At 48.1% G+C, this 16,160-nt stretch overlaps 1 protein-coding gene across 2 annotated transcripts; it reads right to left on the bottom strand.

Annotated features, from left to right (window-relative positions):
* Positions 1-2,789: 2,789 nt before the first annotated feature.
* Positions 2,790-14,042, bottom strand: ING4 (inhibitor of growth family member 4). 2 transcript variants are annotated; one of them, XM_069979918.1, is made up of 8 exons: positions 13,903-14,042; positions 11,894-11,965; positions 10,618-10,784; positions 9,929-10,043; positions 7,769-7,877; positions 6,877-7,021; positions 6,366-6,427; positions 2,790-5,379 (listed from the first exon to the last, which is right to left on the bottom strand). In XM_069979918.1, the coding sequence occupies exons 1-8, from the start codon at positions 13,937-13,939 to the stop codon at positions 5,340-5,342; spliced, it is 747 nt and encodes a 248-aa protein (XP_069836019.1). In that variant the 5' UTR covers positions 13,940-14,042; the 3' UTR covers positions 2,790-5,339. The 2 variants fall into 2 exon arrangements, with proteins under 2 accessions (XP_069836019.1, XP_069836020.1); XM_069979919.1 differs by lacking the exons at positions 11,894-11,965; positions 13,903-14,042 and adding an exon at positions 11,198-11,262.
* Positions 14,043-16,160: the final 2,118 nt, after the last annotated feature.

Genomic DNA, 16,160 nt, shown 5'->3' with positions numbered 1-16,160 from the left:
CGGACGTATAGCTGCAGACTGGCTGGATCTTCCATCATTTTCACAAAACCTTCTCACATACCTTTACCAGCAGCGCTTGCATGGGGATGGATGTGCTGCATGTTGGTTTAGGTCGATTTATTGAGATTATAAAAAATATTTTATGGTTGTGTTCACACATATCGTTTTCATTGGAGCCTGGTGGTCTCCAACCTGTTGCTTCAGATATTGCAGAACTACAACTCCCAGCATACCCAGACAGCATATGATCTGAGGTCATGTGATATCTGTTGTGGCCTCTAGTCTGGTGGTCTCCAACCTGTTCCTTCAGATATTGCAGAACCATCAGAATATTCCAGCATATCGGGAGAGTCAACAGTGAGACCTTACATGCTGGGAGTTGTAGTTTTACAATCGACGGGTTGGAGAATCCCTTTAACATTGAAAATAAAATACTGGCTGAGCGGCCTGACAGTACAGATAGGGGCCAGAGGTGGCAGCGGAGAGCAGGACAGCGGGGGAGCCTAGACATAGAAGTATAAACGTCATTATTTTATCTCACGCTGTCATCAGCCGCCAGCTGTGCGTCGCTATTACAGGGAGCCAGGCGTGGTCGGCAACCAATGATTTTTCAACATGTTGAAAGACAACGATCAGCTGATTATCAGTTTTTCAGTTGATTATTGGCTTTATTACTCCACAGGGAGTCGGCAAATCATTGCTCCATGCAATAGGGCCCTATCTGCCAAAGATTTGAAGCCAAAGCCAAGAATAGATTTGAAAAGAGGTGAAATCTCAGGCTTTCCTTTATGACCGAATCTCTGTTTATAGTCTGTTTCTGGCTTTGGCTTCAAATCTTTGGCAGATAATCTGTCAGATAATCTTTCCGTGTAAATGAGCCCTAAGAGATTGATCAATCAAGGCTGGTGGGGTGGGGAGGAGTCACTGGGATCCGCCCTGATGACTCTTGCTTCGGGCAGCATGAAAAGATGATACGTTCCTTTAAAATAGAAATGCTTTAATATTTGATCCATTTTTCAACTACTCCCATCTGTTTTCCAAAGTCTACGTCCATTTCTAGGAGCCTATGGATACAATAGTGATGGCATGTCAACCAGAATATGTCTGCGCTTTGGCTCCATATTACAGATGCCTCTTAGGGGCCTTTTATATGGGATAATTGCTGCTGAACAGACCGCTTACTGCTCTGTATAAAAGATGGATAAGGAGAAGGTATAGCTAATTTATAGGCTGATCGATGGGATTGTACAACCACAATCATCTTTGGTCATCGGCGTGTATTTCTGTGTAACTGAGAGGTCACAGGTTATAGGAAACCTGTCATCACTGTCATGTTGCCTGAACCACAAAGTCCCCAGTGGCCCCTCCCCATCCTACTGATCTCTCCCCATACTACTAGCCCCTCCCCATCCTGCTGATCTCTCCCCATACTACTAGCCCCTCCCCATCCTGCTGATCTCTCCCCATACTACTAGCCCCTCCCCATCCTGCTGATCTCTCCCCATACTACTAGCCCCTCCCCATCCTGATCTCTCCCCATACTACTAGCCCCTCCCCATCCTGCTGATCTCTCCCCATACTACTAGCCCCTCCCCATCCTGATCTCTCCCCATACTACTAGCCCCTCCCCATCCTGCTGATCTCTCCCCATACTACTAGCCCCTCCCCATCCTGCTGGTCTCTCCCCATACTACTAGCCCCTCCCCATCCTGATCTCTCCCCATACTACTAGCCCCTCCCCATCCTGCTGGTCTCTCCCTACTACTAGCCCCTCCCCATCCTGCTGATCTCTCCCCATACTACTAGCCCCTCCCCATCCTGCTGGTCTCTCCCCATACTACTAGCCCCTCCCCATCCTGCTGGTCTCTCCCCATACTACTAGCCCCTCCCCATCCTGCTGGTCTCTCCCCATACTACTAGCCCCTCCCCATCCTGCTGGTCTCTCCCCATACTATTAGCTCCTCCCCATCCTGCTGATCTCCCCCCATTCTACTAGCCCCTCCCCATCCTGCTGGCCTCTCCCCATATTACTAGCCCCTCCACATCCTGCTGATCTCTCCCCATACTATTAGCTCCTCCCCATCCTGCTGATCTCTCCAGGCGTCCATCCGAACCCGAACTTTCGGCATGTGATTAGCGGTGGCTGCTGAACTTGGATAAAGCCCTAAGGTTATGTGGAAATCATGGATATAGTCATTGGCTGTATCCATGTTTTCCAGACAACCTTAGAGCTTTATCCAAGTTCAGCAGCCCCAGCTAATCAAATAGCGAACAATCGGGCTCGGATGGACTTGAGCATGCTCCAGGTTCGCTCATCGCTGATAGATATGTTCCTATAACCAAACAGGGAGCGATTTATTAATAAAGCCAGGGGGGTGGAGGAGCGGCTCCTGGTTCAGGCAGCATGAATGTGACAGGTTCTCCTTACCCGACCTGCTCCACTTGGCTGGCATTTGCATCGGAGCGGATATCTCTTCTATGATTTGAGGATTCTAACTTCAAACAACTCCAAAAGCATCTAAGCTGGACTCACTATTACCAGATGCAAACTAATGGATCATGGTCCGGTTTATTGTTCTAGACGTCTCTACAAAACCTGAATATTGGGAAATCAGAATGGCAGATTTTTCTACTCACTGATGACTTGGATGGATCTGTAGCAAATCCTCCTGTCCTATAGCAGATTAGCTGTGGACCCAATGAAGTCTTTTAGGCTCATATACTGCATACATATACTGTGGCGGAGGGCGGCAATGGCGTTTATTCCATGACATAAGACACGACACAGGGACGTTTACTATTAATTTATTCTCTCTCTAGTAAATCAGAAGAAAATACATTTCCAGTATGAAGCTGTGGAGTGGACTGTGCCGGCGGGATGTTTTTGAGGTGGGGGGTGGGGGGAGAGCTCGCACCATTAGATTGACCCAAATCATACAAACAGAGAGCGCAAATGGCAGAAACAAATATGTTAATTTTTCCAGGTTATTGAGCGCATGGAACCAATGCAGCAACAAGGTTCCCTAGCCCTGAATAAATATGCCGCCTCTCCAACACCGCATCGTAGGCCAATGCACACACAGACATCAGCAGCTACTGCTATATACCATCCTGGGGACATTTACTGCTCAAGTGTAAACACTTGCATTATACATTTCCAGTAAAAAGGAAGACATTTTCAGCACCAAAATTAAGTTGTGGAAAAGTTAGGAGCCCTAAGGAAGAGAGGGAAAAAGAGGCCGACCAAGGAGGAGAGGATCTCTAGGTAGAGCCCTTACCTGGGTGGAGTTTATACAGGTAAGGGACGATATCCAGGGAGAGGCGAGTGGAGCGAGGGCTGATGACTGTGTGGAATTCAGTGTGAATATAGGTAGATGTCCAAGTGGAGGTAAGTAAGGGCAGATATCCAAAAGATTTCTGGAAGAGAGTAAAGCTGCCATACATGTTAGAGAGACTGTCAGCAGGTTTCTGCTGTCCTATCTCAGAGTAGCATAAACTAGTGGCAGAGAAGCTTAACAGAATGATGTATCACTTACATTGTTCTGTGCAGCTGATCCAGAGTTATACTACTGAATAACATGGATAATAAGTAGTCCTCTCCTTTATGTGCATGAGCCCAGTAGTCCTCAATATTCATGAGAAGCAGAAAACTCCGCCCACCAGCTGCTGACTGGCAGTTATCTATCCATGCTGTATATAGGCAGTTAACTGTCAATCAGCAGTTGGAGGGCGGGTGAAGGGGTGTGGTAAGAATCCTATTCTCCTGCATATTAGGAGAATGGGTAAACAAAATGTAAGTAATAAACAGATCTGTTCAGCATTTCTGTCACTAGTTTATGCTGCCCTTATTTAAGGTGACATAAATCTAGTGACAGGTTCCCTTTAAATATAAATATATTTGTCAGCTGACAGCTGTAGCTTATGATAATCCTTAGAGATACGCATGCTCAGTTCAAAGGAGCATGAATGTCTTCTGAATGAGAGCGGGAAGAAAGCAGCAGTCAGACATTTTAGACTGGAGCTTATATATAGCTCCCAAGTATAATAGGATCGGCTGTGTGGAATAAACTGCTGCTGACATCCATATCTGCCCTGGGAACAAAGGATAAGCCATGCTGATATTAAAGTGGAATGGCTGGCTAGACCTGCTGAATAAGATGGGGCACCTTAAAGGGGAACTCCGGATAAGAAAAACTTGTTTTCTATTAAAAGTACATTAAAAGTTATATAGATGTGTCTATACAATGTATTACCCTATCTGTACGGTTCTGTCACACTCGTAGCTGATAGAAATCCAGGAAGTGAAAAAAATGGCCTCTGTGCCAATTCACAGTGTCTCCTGCTCTTGCTGCTATCCCCCCCTAGAAGACAAATCTTACATGCCTCTGTCTCACATTGTGTGTGTTTGCTGATGATGCAGACAGGGGGCAGGGCTTGATATCACAGGAGGCTTGGCTGGATAACCCAATCCCCATCTCCCGTATGGTCACAAGCAGGTGCAGCACTAATTTTACTGATTGTAATGGGTGGGGGATGTGACGGTCAGCTGAGGGAAAGCATTGCATTCTGGGGAATGCAAAACCAGGAAGAACAGAAACACAAAACAGAGCAAAACCCCCCAAACAAATTGATTTTTGGGATAGACGGGTAAGTAATGCGTTATGCTTCTGCAGAAGTTTCATTTTTTTTAACCTCTACCTGGAGTTCCCCTTTAATGGAAGATACCTACAAAGAAGTTGGGTGGAGTACGGCTGATGTCCATGCAGGGGTGGAGGAAATGCGAGGTTTAGAGGGAAGAGGTAACACATTTGGCACCTGTTATTTTCTGTAGTGTTTTGCGACTTAGTGTTTTGTTGTTTTGTATATAGAAGTGTTTTTATGTGAAGAAGTATTTAGAAAATAAAAAAAAAAGTCCAATAGTGGGGCAGGAAGGCAAATACAGAGCATTATCTGGAGGTAGTTTATATATTAAGAGTAAGAAGAGAGTTAGGAGGCGAGAGACAGTCAAGGTTCCTCTAGAGATAGATGGGATATTGTAAGTAATGTAGAAGGGGTGACATAGACATCTGAAAGCCATAGAGGAGGGACAGGAGCCAACATGAGAGGTATGCAGAATGACAAGGCCCGGGCTGCACTTACAGCTTGTCATACGTCTAATGCCGTCACAATGGCCGTCACATTCCCTCCTCATGCACAGCAATACAACAGCACCTGGAGGAACTTCTAATACTGTCATTGACATCTGTAACTGTCCTCCTTGGATATACAAAATGAAGAAGGTAGCACCGACTCCCTTATACTCGCTGCCCTCTGCCCACAGGGGGCTGCAGCCAAACAGCTTATTTCTTCTTCCTCTCCTGAGAGCAGCGTGGGCAGTACCTGCAACAAGAAAGTATAGGAAATCAGAGAAAGGTGGACCGACAATGAGAGCTATATACAGAGGTAGGAGGAAGATGGCAATGAGAGCTACGTACAGAGGTAGGAGGAAGACGGCAATGAGAGCTATATACAGCGGTAGGAGGAAGACAATGAGAGCTATATACAGAGGTAGGAGGAAGACGGCAATGAGAGCTATATACAGAGGTAGGAGGAAGACAGCAATGAGAGCTATATACAGAGGTAGGAGGAAGACAATGAGAGCTATGTACAGAGGTAGGAGGAAGAAGGCAATGAGAGCTATATACAGCGGTAGGAGGAAGACAATGAGAGCTATATACAGAGGTAGGAGGAAGACAATGAGAGCTATATACAGAGGTAGGAGGAAGACAATGAGAGCTATATACAGACGTAGTAAGACGGCAATGAGAGCTATATACAGATGTAGGAGGGCAATGAGAGCTATATACAGAGGTAAGAAGAAGACTATGAGAGCTATATACAGGAGGTAGGAGGAAGACAATAAGAGGCCTGAAAGTAGTGCTACCTAATAGTGGGATTGAGGAATAATGAAGATGATGTGGAAGAAAAGCACACAGAGAAAAAGAAGAGGCACTTAAGGTCCCCATACACTAAATACTGATGCCAGCCAAAGCCGCAGCTGGCAAGAGTTTGGACATCAGTATAAAGTGCATGGACACCTTCTGAGTCTCCATCAACAGATGATGTCAGTGGAGATAAAGGTTTGGGGGTGATAACATTTCACTGCCCGACCCCTTTGTTCTCAGAGAAATAAGCCCCTTCACATATAGAACACAGGAATGTGTATCAAGGGGACGACAGAGATAAATGTCAGACAACAGGTATTAAAGGTGCATAGGCTTAGAGGGCAGCAGATAAAACAGGATGATGGTATGACTGTGCAGAATACAGAATGGGCTGTTACCACAGAGAACAATAGCACCATTGGAATAATCTACTCTACTCACCATTTTCCACGAGGTTTTGTAGCCAGGCCGACACAGGCAAAATGAAACCATTCGATGGAGCACTGAAGAAACAAAGCAGAAAACATGGTGATATTTCAAGGATTTATACATAAGCGTCATCAAATGGTAGAAATATGTAATAACTAATAATTAGGCAAAGAGCAGCTGTAGGGTGCTGACCCCAGGGTCCTTGGCTCCGCTCGGACTACTATTGGCCAGGGGTGTTGCAAAAAACGCTCCTTCGACCAATAATTGGCTCATGTAAAAATGACAGTGATTGTCTCTTCAGAGCAGGTTTTAAGATTTAAGATCAGCCACACATCTTTCCGTGTAAACAGGAGATGTGAGGCCAATGACGATAAAGGGAAACTGACAGCATATATACATATACATATATCTGGGCTGTCAGTTTTCATATCACAGTGCTGAATATACTTAGTGCGTTGATTAGGGTTTATTCATCTCACTCTGGATTTAGGATAACCACAATGCAGCATCTGAATGTACTTACATCTGGATTGTCACAGCCGATCATCTCTCCATAGGACACCTGGTGGCACAGGCAGTATGTAGGTTCATTGGGGTCCACAGGCATATCCAGGACATCAGATGGATGCACTTTACCGAAATTACTAGCAGGAGCACCGTATTCTGCCCTGAAATGGAGTATAGATCAGTATGACAGCAAGGGAGATTGAATCTTGCCTGCATATCACTTCCCTTTCGTGCTTGTAAGTTCAGCTGAGGTTCCTAAAACCTACACTTCCATTTATTTTTTTATAGTGTCGGCAGCTTTCTATCTGTAGCTATGATCAGAGATTTAAAGGGTCACTGCCATGATGCCATCCCACGTGCTCTCCAGTTTGTCTTGGGGAGGCACAGCTTACGTCATTGGACTGGACGCCTTTGTGCATTGTTTTTACTGCAATCAGAGGTTGTCTGAAGTCTTGGATCATGTTATTGTTGCTTTCCTTCCTCATGCTCTGCTTGCTGTGACTGGCTGCTGTGTATAAGCACAAGCTCAGCAGGAGTCAGTACATAGACAACATGATTATAAATTACAGACAACTACACTACCCATAAAGGCCTTTTTACACAGCTGTTTATCATCAACAAACGTTCCTAGGGATAGCTTCACACGCTGCAGGTTTGCGGGATCCGGTACGCGTGAAGGCACCCTAGAAGTGCTTATTCCGCCAATAATCAGCCTGTGTAAAAGAGCCAGCGATTGGCTGACAAGTGTAAAACGCTTGTCGGATTGTTTGCACCCATACACGGCCGCTATATTGGGCCGTGTAAAAGGACGCTAAGATTAATTGGTTTATTCACTTGTCTATCCCACAGATGTTTCCTAACATCAGTTGTGAGAACACCCCTCACACCCTCAGTGACAGATCACTTACGTCTGAACCAATTTGATCTTCTTCTGTCCGGTCTTTGTTGTCTCGTCATCGGAGTTCTTCACCTTTGACCTGACCTTGGGGGCCTTCTTCTCCTTCTGACCTCTGCCCTCTGCAGGAAGGATAATCAGAGTGTTATCCCAATGTTGGGGCGAGAACAAAAGGGGTGAGGGACCAAATCTGGAGGTAAGAAAAAAGAAGGGTTGATTTATTGGGAACATTTACTGGTTATGATAGTGAGAACTCCATTAGTGCCATGGAGGAAGAGGAGGGGTAAGACCTTCCATAGAGAACAGATCTGTAGATATACAGCATGCTACCTGATCATATAGAGATCAGCTGCTGTTTATAGGGGACGCTTCCTTCATAAGCCATCTGTCACACATCATTTTTGCTTCTCTGGTGTCAGCCAGTGACTGACATGTGCTCCCTCTCTAACAATAGTCCTTCAGCTGCATTTGACAGTTCTAAGGGCCCTATTACACGGAGCGATAATCGGCCGAATTAAGCCGATTCGGCCAATTATCGCTCCGTGTAATAGAGACCATGATCAGCTGATGAAACGATCATTGGCTGATCGTTGGTTTAGGTTCGGATCCAAAATTGTCGGGCGCATCACTACGTGTAATAGTGATCGACGGCCAGCGATTGCCCAATCGCCTGTTACCTCTCCCCACTCCCGGTTTTCTCTCCTGTGCTCCGCAGCTTCCCGGTCCCAGTGGCTAAAGCGTCTGAGCGGCCTGTCAGCTGAGCTCAGCCAATCACAGGCCGCGCCGGTCTCATCTTGTGACTGGCTGACAGGTGGCTCAAACGCTGTGACTGGCTGACAGATCACTCAGAAGCTGAAGCTGCCGAGCACAGGAGAGAAAACCGGGAGAGGTGTGGAACAGGTGTTTGGGCAAGGGCTGCATGGACATAGCTAACGATGTCCATGCAGCCCTTACTGCCCGATAATTCGATCTAATCAGCCCGTGTAATAGGACCTTAAGGGCCCTATTCCACCAAACGATTATCGTTTGCATATCATTAACGATTAACGATCTCAAACGACCACTATTGCGAAAGACCTGAAAACGTTCACTCATTTCCATTGAACGATAATCGTTACTTATGATCGTAATTGCGATCGTTTTTTCTTCGCTATTTATTCGCTATTGCATTCGTATCTATTGCGAACGACCGAACGATGTCTTATTCAACGCGAACGATTTGCGAACGAGCAACGATAAAAATAGGTCCAGGTCTTTTAAAGCGATCAACGATTTCTCGTTCGGTTGTTAATCGTTAACTGCATTTCAACCGAACGATTATCGTTTAGATTCGAACGATTTAACGATAATCTGAACGGTAATCGTCCAGTGGAATAGGGCCCTAAGCCTCAGCTGCTGCAGAATTCTATACAGCAGCTGCAAAGTGTCTTCATGTAAAAGCTACGACACAGATTAGAATCAATAGGTGGTGGACAGGCGTCTTCCCTTTTCTATTCCTAACAAGGTTCTGCAGCAGCTGAGACGTGTATTGTTATAAATGCATTAATGCATTCTCTATAAATGTGCTCTGTGTACCCGTCGTTTCAAAAAAACCTTTGAGATGTCATAGAGACATGTCAAAAGTTTTGATTGGTCCAGGTCTAAACATGTACCGGTCAGGAAAACACACGCTGAAGTCTATGGGGCCGTCCTCTCCCGCCTTATACTCCCGATCAGTACGGTTCTGAACACTCAAACCTAGACCAATCATAACTTATGACTTTTCAAAAGTTTTTTGAAACGACAGGTACACTTTAAATGAGTCATCTGGGGAGCAAAAGGCAGCTGAAACCTTTTCCTCCCGATGCTTACCTCCTGCCATCTCTCATCTGATATTCCTTCCTATATGTAGAGGGGCAAATCTAAGTCACGGTCATGTGGGCAAAACTGCACAATGTCCAATACCTGCACAGTGTCTCTGATGTTGCAGTGACACTGTGCAGCTATTGGACGTTACATGCGGGCATAGTTTTCCTCACATGCGATGTTTGGGACTTAGACCTGCCCCTTTGCATCCCAGGAGGAGGAGGGCAGGAAAAGTTTCAGCACCTGGAAGCAGAACTACAACATGAAGTCCTCAGATGGGTATTTCCAGGGAAAGGAGGGCAAAATGAGCAGGCGGATATCTCCTCACTCTTTTTGCCTTTGCTGGAGCAGCTGTCATAGTCACTGGATTCGATGTGCTTCTCTTTCAGATCAGCTTCAAAGCGGGCGAGGTCGGTGTCCAGCCTCCGTATGTGTTTATCCACCTGAAAGAGAAGTAAATCTCCTGAATCATTCTAGAAACTACTGGATTCACACTCCACAGCCTTCAAATTATGTTATGCGGTTTCCATAGTTGTAGAAATATTATAAAACTCCATAAATCCAACATCCAATAAGGTGGAGACATTCATAATCCATCAGCAACAATTCACAAAACAACAACAAGACTCCATAATCTGAAACTTAAAGGGCACCTGTCACCCCTGTGCCGGGGTGACAGGCTCCCGACCCCCCGCTAGAGCCCCCTATACTTACCTGATCGCGCGGGGTCCCGCTTCTTTATCCGGTTCGGTGACGGAGATTTCAGCGCCCGAAGCTCGGCGCGCGCTCTCCTGAGACGAGTCCGACGCTCATAGAGAATGAATGGAGCGTCGGACTAACCTTTCATTCTCTATGAGCGACTGGATCAAGAAGCGGGACCCCCCGCGATAAGGTAAGTATAGGGGTCTCTAGTGGGGGGGGGTCGGGAGCCTGTCACCCCGGCAGGGGGGGTGACAGGTCCTCTTTAAAGTGATGCGGGATTAAAGGAATTTTCCCTTCTGGTCACCGGTCACTCACCATTTCGTACGTCTGCATGGCCAGCTGCACTTTATCATCTCCGTACTCCTTGCACTTACTGTACGCCTCCTGCACTTGTCTGAGGAGCTGAAGCTTTTCCTCTGAGCTCATAGTCCGGGCACCGCTCATATACTGACAGGACAGGCGATCAATGTGACATTTCAGATCTGGAGGAAACAGGGAAATTTTTCAGGAAGAAAACTCATAGAAACTTTAGAATAGCAACACGGTCACAAATTACTGTGATCCCCTTTACTTTAAGGGGATGTCCTACCAACAATACTTATCCCCTAGGCAGTGCATAATCCTGTGTGACAAAATCAGTAAGCCACAGACAATTATCCATCACCCCGGTCTCGTATTTCCACCAACTTCCTTTGTTGGTGAAGAGGTCCCCATACACCTAACACTGATAGACCATCCTGCGCCCAGCAGTGGGTTTGGATGATTTTAGTATAAAGTGTATGGGGGCCCCTACCGGCTATGCCCCCTGGGGAACATTACTCAATGAGATAAAATCCCTGGTCATGTATAAAGGCTGGGTAGGACAAAGAAGTTAACTTTAAAGGGTATTACTTACATCATTCTGTTCTCCTAATATGCAGGAGAATAGGATTGCTGCCACATCCCTCCCCCCAGCTGCTGATTGACAGTTAACTGCCTGGACTCAGCATGGATAGATAACTGCCAATCAGCAGCTAATGGGCGGAGTTTTCTGCTTCTCATGAATATCCAGAACTACTGGGCTCACGCACATAAAGGAGAGGACTACTTATTGTCCATGTTATTCTGGAGTATATATCTCTGGATCAACTGCACAGAATAATGTAAGTGATACATCATTCTGTTCAGATTCTCTGTAACTAGTTTACGCTACCCTGAGATAGGACACCGTAAACCTGCTGACAGAGTCTCTTTAATGTGTACCTATCATTTCATGCTGGCGGCAGGATATGCTGTAAGAATCCTGAGGATGCGCCGAGACATAATTCTTCTAGAAGCGCCATTGACTGCGCTCCAGAAGACTTCTGTCTCCGCACGAGCCTAAGCAGACAGCCACCAGCAGGATTTTTATAACATATGCTACCGCCAGCATGAAATAATAGGTACACTTTAAGGGGCGCAAGTGACCATACCTGTTCTTCTGCAGGAAAACTACCGTTCATGGACAAGTCACAGGCAGCCTGAATACACAGCCAGTGCAGCAAAGACATAGTGTCGCAGCCATCGGTATACAGGTCGCAGCCATCGGTATACAGGTCATATCCTCACTCACCTTCTGTTCTTTGATCAAGATCCCTCATCAGCTGGAAGTTCCTTTGGAGCTCAAAAGGCAAATTTTCTATACCTGGAAGGAAAATAACCACACGTGTCAGCAACTGCAGATGGCAAAATACTGAGTAGAATCAGGTATATTGCCCCCTCCACCTGTACCAGCTCCAGTATACTGCCCGCTCACCTGTACCAGTCCCAGTATACCGCCCACCCACCTGTACCAGCCCCAGTATACTGCCCCCTCACCTGTACCAACCCCAGTATACTGCCCCTCACCTGCACCAGCCCCAGTATACTGCCCCCTCACCTGTACCTGCGCCAATATACTGCCCCCTCACCTGTACCAGCCCCAATATACTGCCCCCTCACCTGTACCAGCCCCAGTATACCGCCCCCTCACCTGCACCAGCCCCAGTATACTGCACCCTCACCTGTACCAGTATACCGCCCCCTCACCTGTACCAGCCCCAGTATACCGCCCCCTCATCTGTACCTGCCCCAGTATACCGCCCCCTCACCTGTACCTGCCCCAGTATACCGCACCCTCACCTGTACCTGCCCCAGTATACTGCCCCCTCACCTGTACCAGCCCCAGTATACCGCCCCCTCACCTGTACCAGTATACCGCCCCCTCACCTGTACCAGCCCCAGTATACCGCCCCCTCATCTGTACCTGCCCCAGTATACCGCCCCCTCACCTGTACCTGCCCCAGTATACCGCACCCTCACCTGTACCTGCCCCAGTATACTGCCCCCTCACCTGTACCAGCCCCAGTATACCGCCCCCTCACCTGTACCAGCCCCAGTATACCGCCCCCTCACCTGTACCAGCCCCAGTATACCGCCCCCTCACCTGTACCTGCCCCAGTATACCGCCCCCTCACCTGTACCAGCCCCAGTATACCGCCCCCTCACCTGTACCAGCCCCAGTATACTGCCCCCTCACCTGTACCTGCGCCAATATACTGCCCCCTCACCTGTACCAGCCCCAATATACTGCCCCCTCACCTGTACCAGCCCCAGTATACCGCCCCCTCACCTGCACCAGCCCCAGTATACTGCCCCCTCACCTGTACCTGCCCCAGTATACCGCCCCCTCACCTGTACCAGCCCCAGTATACCGCTCCCTCACCTGTACCTGCCCCAGTATACTGCACCCTCACCTGTACCTGCGCCAGTATACCGCCCCCTCACCTGTACCAGCCCCAGTATACCGCCCCCTCATCTGTACCTGCCCCAGTATACCGCCCCCTCACCTGTACCTGCCCCAGTATACTGCACCTGCCCCAGTATACTGCACCCTCACCTGTACCAGCCCCAGTATACTGCCCCCTCACCTGTACCTGCCCCAGTATACCGCCCCCTCACCTGTACCAGCCCCAGTATACCGCCCCCTCACCTGTACCAGCCCCAGTATACCGCCCCCTCACCTGTACCAGCCCCAGTATACTGCCCCCTCACCTGTACCTGCCCCAGTATACCGCCCCCTCACCTGTACCAGCCCCAGTATACCGCCCCCTCACCTGTACCAGCCCCAGTATACCGCCCCCTCACCTGTACCAGCCCCAGTATACCGCCCCCTCACCTGTACCTGCCCCAGTATAACGCCCCCTCACCTGTACCAGCCCCAGTATACCGCCCCCTCACCTGTACCTGCCCCAGTATACCGCCCCCTCACCTGTACCTGCCCCAGTATACCGCCCCCTCACCTGTACCAGCCCCAGTATACCGCCCCCTCACCTGTACCAGCCCCAGTATACTGCCCCTTCACCTGTACCAGCCCCAGTATACTGCCCCCTTACCTGTACCTGCCCCAGTATACTGCCCCTCACCTGTACCTGCCCCTTCCCCTATGCCACCCACAGACTGATGCCCCTTTCCTGCCAGCTCCGAGGATCTTGCCCTCTGCCCCCGTCTCCCCGCTCTTCCACTCTCAGCTCCGGAGATATCCGCTGACAGTAGCACGAGACTACTATGTCACTATAACTCTCATCATCCCTCATCACTTACTGTCCAAATAATGTTCCAGATACATGCCCGCCGCCATCTTGAGCGACAAAGAGACAACTTCCGTCGAGCAGTCTAAGAGACCCTATGCTGCTTTTCGCGTCGCCATCTTGTCGGGGCCACAAACAAAAATCCCCCCTTCATCCTTTGTGTGGTACCTAGAGCGCGCGGACACTAGAGGCACGGATACGGGCCGGGCTATGTCCCCGCCACAGGGGGAGCGGACGCCATGATAATGGAGACTGAAAGCTGCGTAGCTATTGTTCTATGGAGGATGGAAACGCATCAACTAAAATCTGAGAGATAGAGATAGAAAACTGGAGAGTATCTTTACTGTGTCCAGACATAGAAACAATTATTACTGGTTATCTATTAGTCGTCTATCTCATATCTATTATTCATCTATCTATCTATCTATCTATCTTTATCCTATCTATCTATCTATCTATCTATCTATCTATCTATCTATCTATCTATCTATCTATCTATTTCCTATCTCCTATCTATCTATCTATCTATCTATCTATCTATCTATCTATCTATCTCCTATCTATCTATCTATCTATCTATCTAGTTGCTCATTGCTGCTATTTAGAGTACAGAAGTTGCTGAGGTTTGATGATTATTTATATATATTCACTTTTTTAAAAGGTGACAGAGGAGGGGCGGCCATGCTGGAGGGGGCGGCCATGCTGGAAGGGGCGGCCATGCTGGAAGGGGCGGCCATGCTGGAGGGGGCGGCCATGCTGGAGGGGCGGCCATGCTGGAGGGGGCGGCCATGCTGGAGGGGGCGGCCATGCTGGAGGGGGCGGCCATGCTGGTTGTTGGTTCTGCAGTGACTTCCCGGCAGCTGTCGCTGTGTTATGGACAGACGGTATGAGCTGTTGTTACATTGTGTCATTTCATCACACAAGAAGTAACTTGTTGTCTACAGTAAATTATTAATGTCATGATGTTGTGATACCCGGATAGTATTGCAGTATACACTGAGTAAGGCCGTATTCCCACATATAGAGACCAGTCCTCTGACTCCAAAGTACAGCATAAAATCTGGAGAAACATGGCCGGTCAGAGGCACCCAGATCTCTATGGAGTAACATGGTCAGTCACATGTCAGATGGATCCAGATCTCTGTGAAGAAACATGGCCGGTCAGATGGATCCAGATCTCTGTGAAGAAACATGGCCGGTCAGATGGATCCAGATCTCTGTGAAGAAACATGGCCGGTGAGATGGATCCAGATCTCTGTGGAGAAACATGGCCGGTGAGATAGATCCAGATCTCTGTGGAGAAACATGGGCGGTCAGATGGATCCAGATCTCTGTGGAGAAACATGGCCGGTCAGATGGATCCAGATCTCTGTGGAGAAACATGGCCGGTGAGATAGATCCAGATCTCTGTGGAGAAACATGGCCGGTGAGATAGATCCAGATCTCTGTGGAGAAACATGGGCGGTCAGATGGATCCAGATCTCTGTGGAGAAACATGGCCGGTCAGATGGATCCAGATCTCTGTGGAGAAACATGGCCGGTGAGATAGATCCAGATCTCTGTGGAGAAACATGGGCGGTCAGATGGATCCAGATCTCTGTGGAGAAACATGGGCGGTCAGATGGATCCAGATCTCTGTGGAGAAACATGGGCGGTCAGATGGATCCAGATCTCTGTGGCCATGCTAATGGGAGTGTCAGAATATGGCACAAGCAGCATGAACTTTTTTTTTGTCAGGTGTGAACAGGTCAGACAGGTGGAGGAGATATAATGGTGCTGGGGATTCTTAGTACACCCTGGCTCCTCTGATACCTGTGCATGGATGTGGCCAGGTTTTTTCCTCCATGGCAGCTGTCTACCATATGGAACAATGTGTTGCTACTGTTCTGAAGGACAAAGTAGGTCCAAAGCGTTACCAGCTGGGGCAGCCATCACTGCGTGGGCCCGGTCTAGGACTTTGCTCAAATCCACATCATAACAACAAATAATGGCAGGGCCGGTTCCCTACATGATGGACACCAGTGAATTTCTAACAGTCTAGGGGGACACTGCTGTCCATGCTAGAAGCAGACCCAAGACCAAATGTGAAGATCCTCACCTCTCCCCATTCCTGCATTCCTTTTTATTCAGACAGCACTGCAGGCATTACCCGGGCGCCAGTCAGCATTGCGCTGTACAGAAGAGAAATGCAAGAACGGAGGATAGAGAGGCATGATGCAAAGTCGCTCAGACACCCAGATACTGAAATAGGGGAAATATTACTTCTATAAA

Source organism: Dendropsophus ebraccatus, chromosome 8 (genome assembly GCF_027789765.1).
Source record: "Dendropsophus ebraccatus isolate aDenEbr1 chromosome 8, aDenEbr1.pat, whole genome shotgun sequence".
Taxonomy (NCBI): Eukaryota; Metazoa; Chordata; class Amphibia; order Anura; family Hylidae; genus Dendropsophus; species Dendropsophus ebraccatus.
Note: the sequence above shows the minus strand (reverse complement) of the source record. Positions and strands in the feature narration are given on the sequence as shown.

Excerpts from the sequence above, each read along its gene's own strand:
- ING4 (XM_069979918.1), bottom strand. The coding sequence starts at position 13,939 with ATGGCGGCGGGCATGTATCTGGAACATTATTTGGACA. Across the intron at positions 10,785-11,893 it reads TCTTGATCAAAGAACAGAAG|ATCTGAAATGTCACATTGAT; the intron begins GTGAGTGAGGAT and ends TGTTTCCTCCAG. Across the intron at positions 7,022-7,768 it reads AAGATCAAATTGGTTCAGAC|GGCAGAATACGGTGCTCCTG; the intron begins GTAAGTGATCTG and ends ACTCCATTTCAG.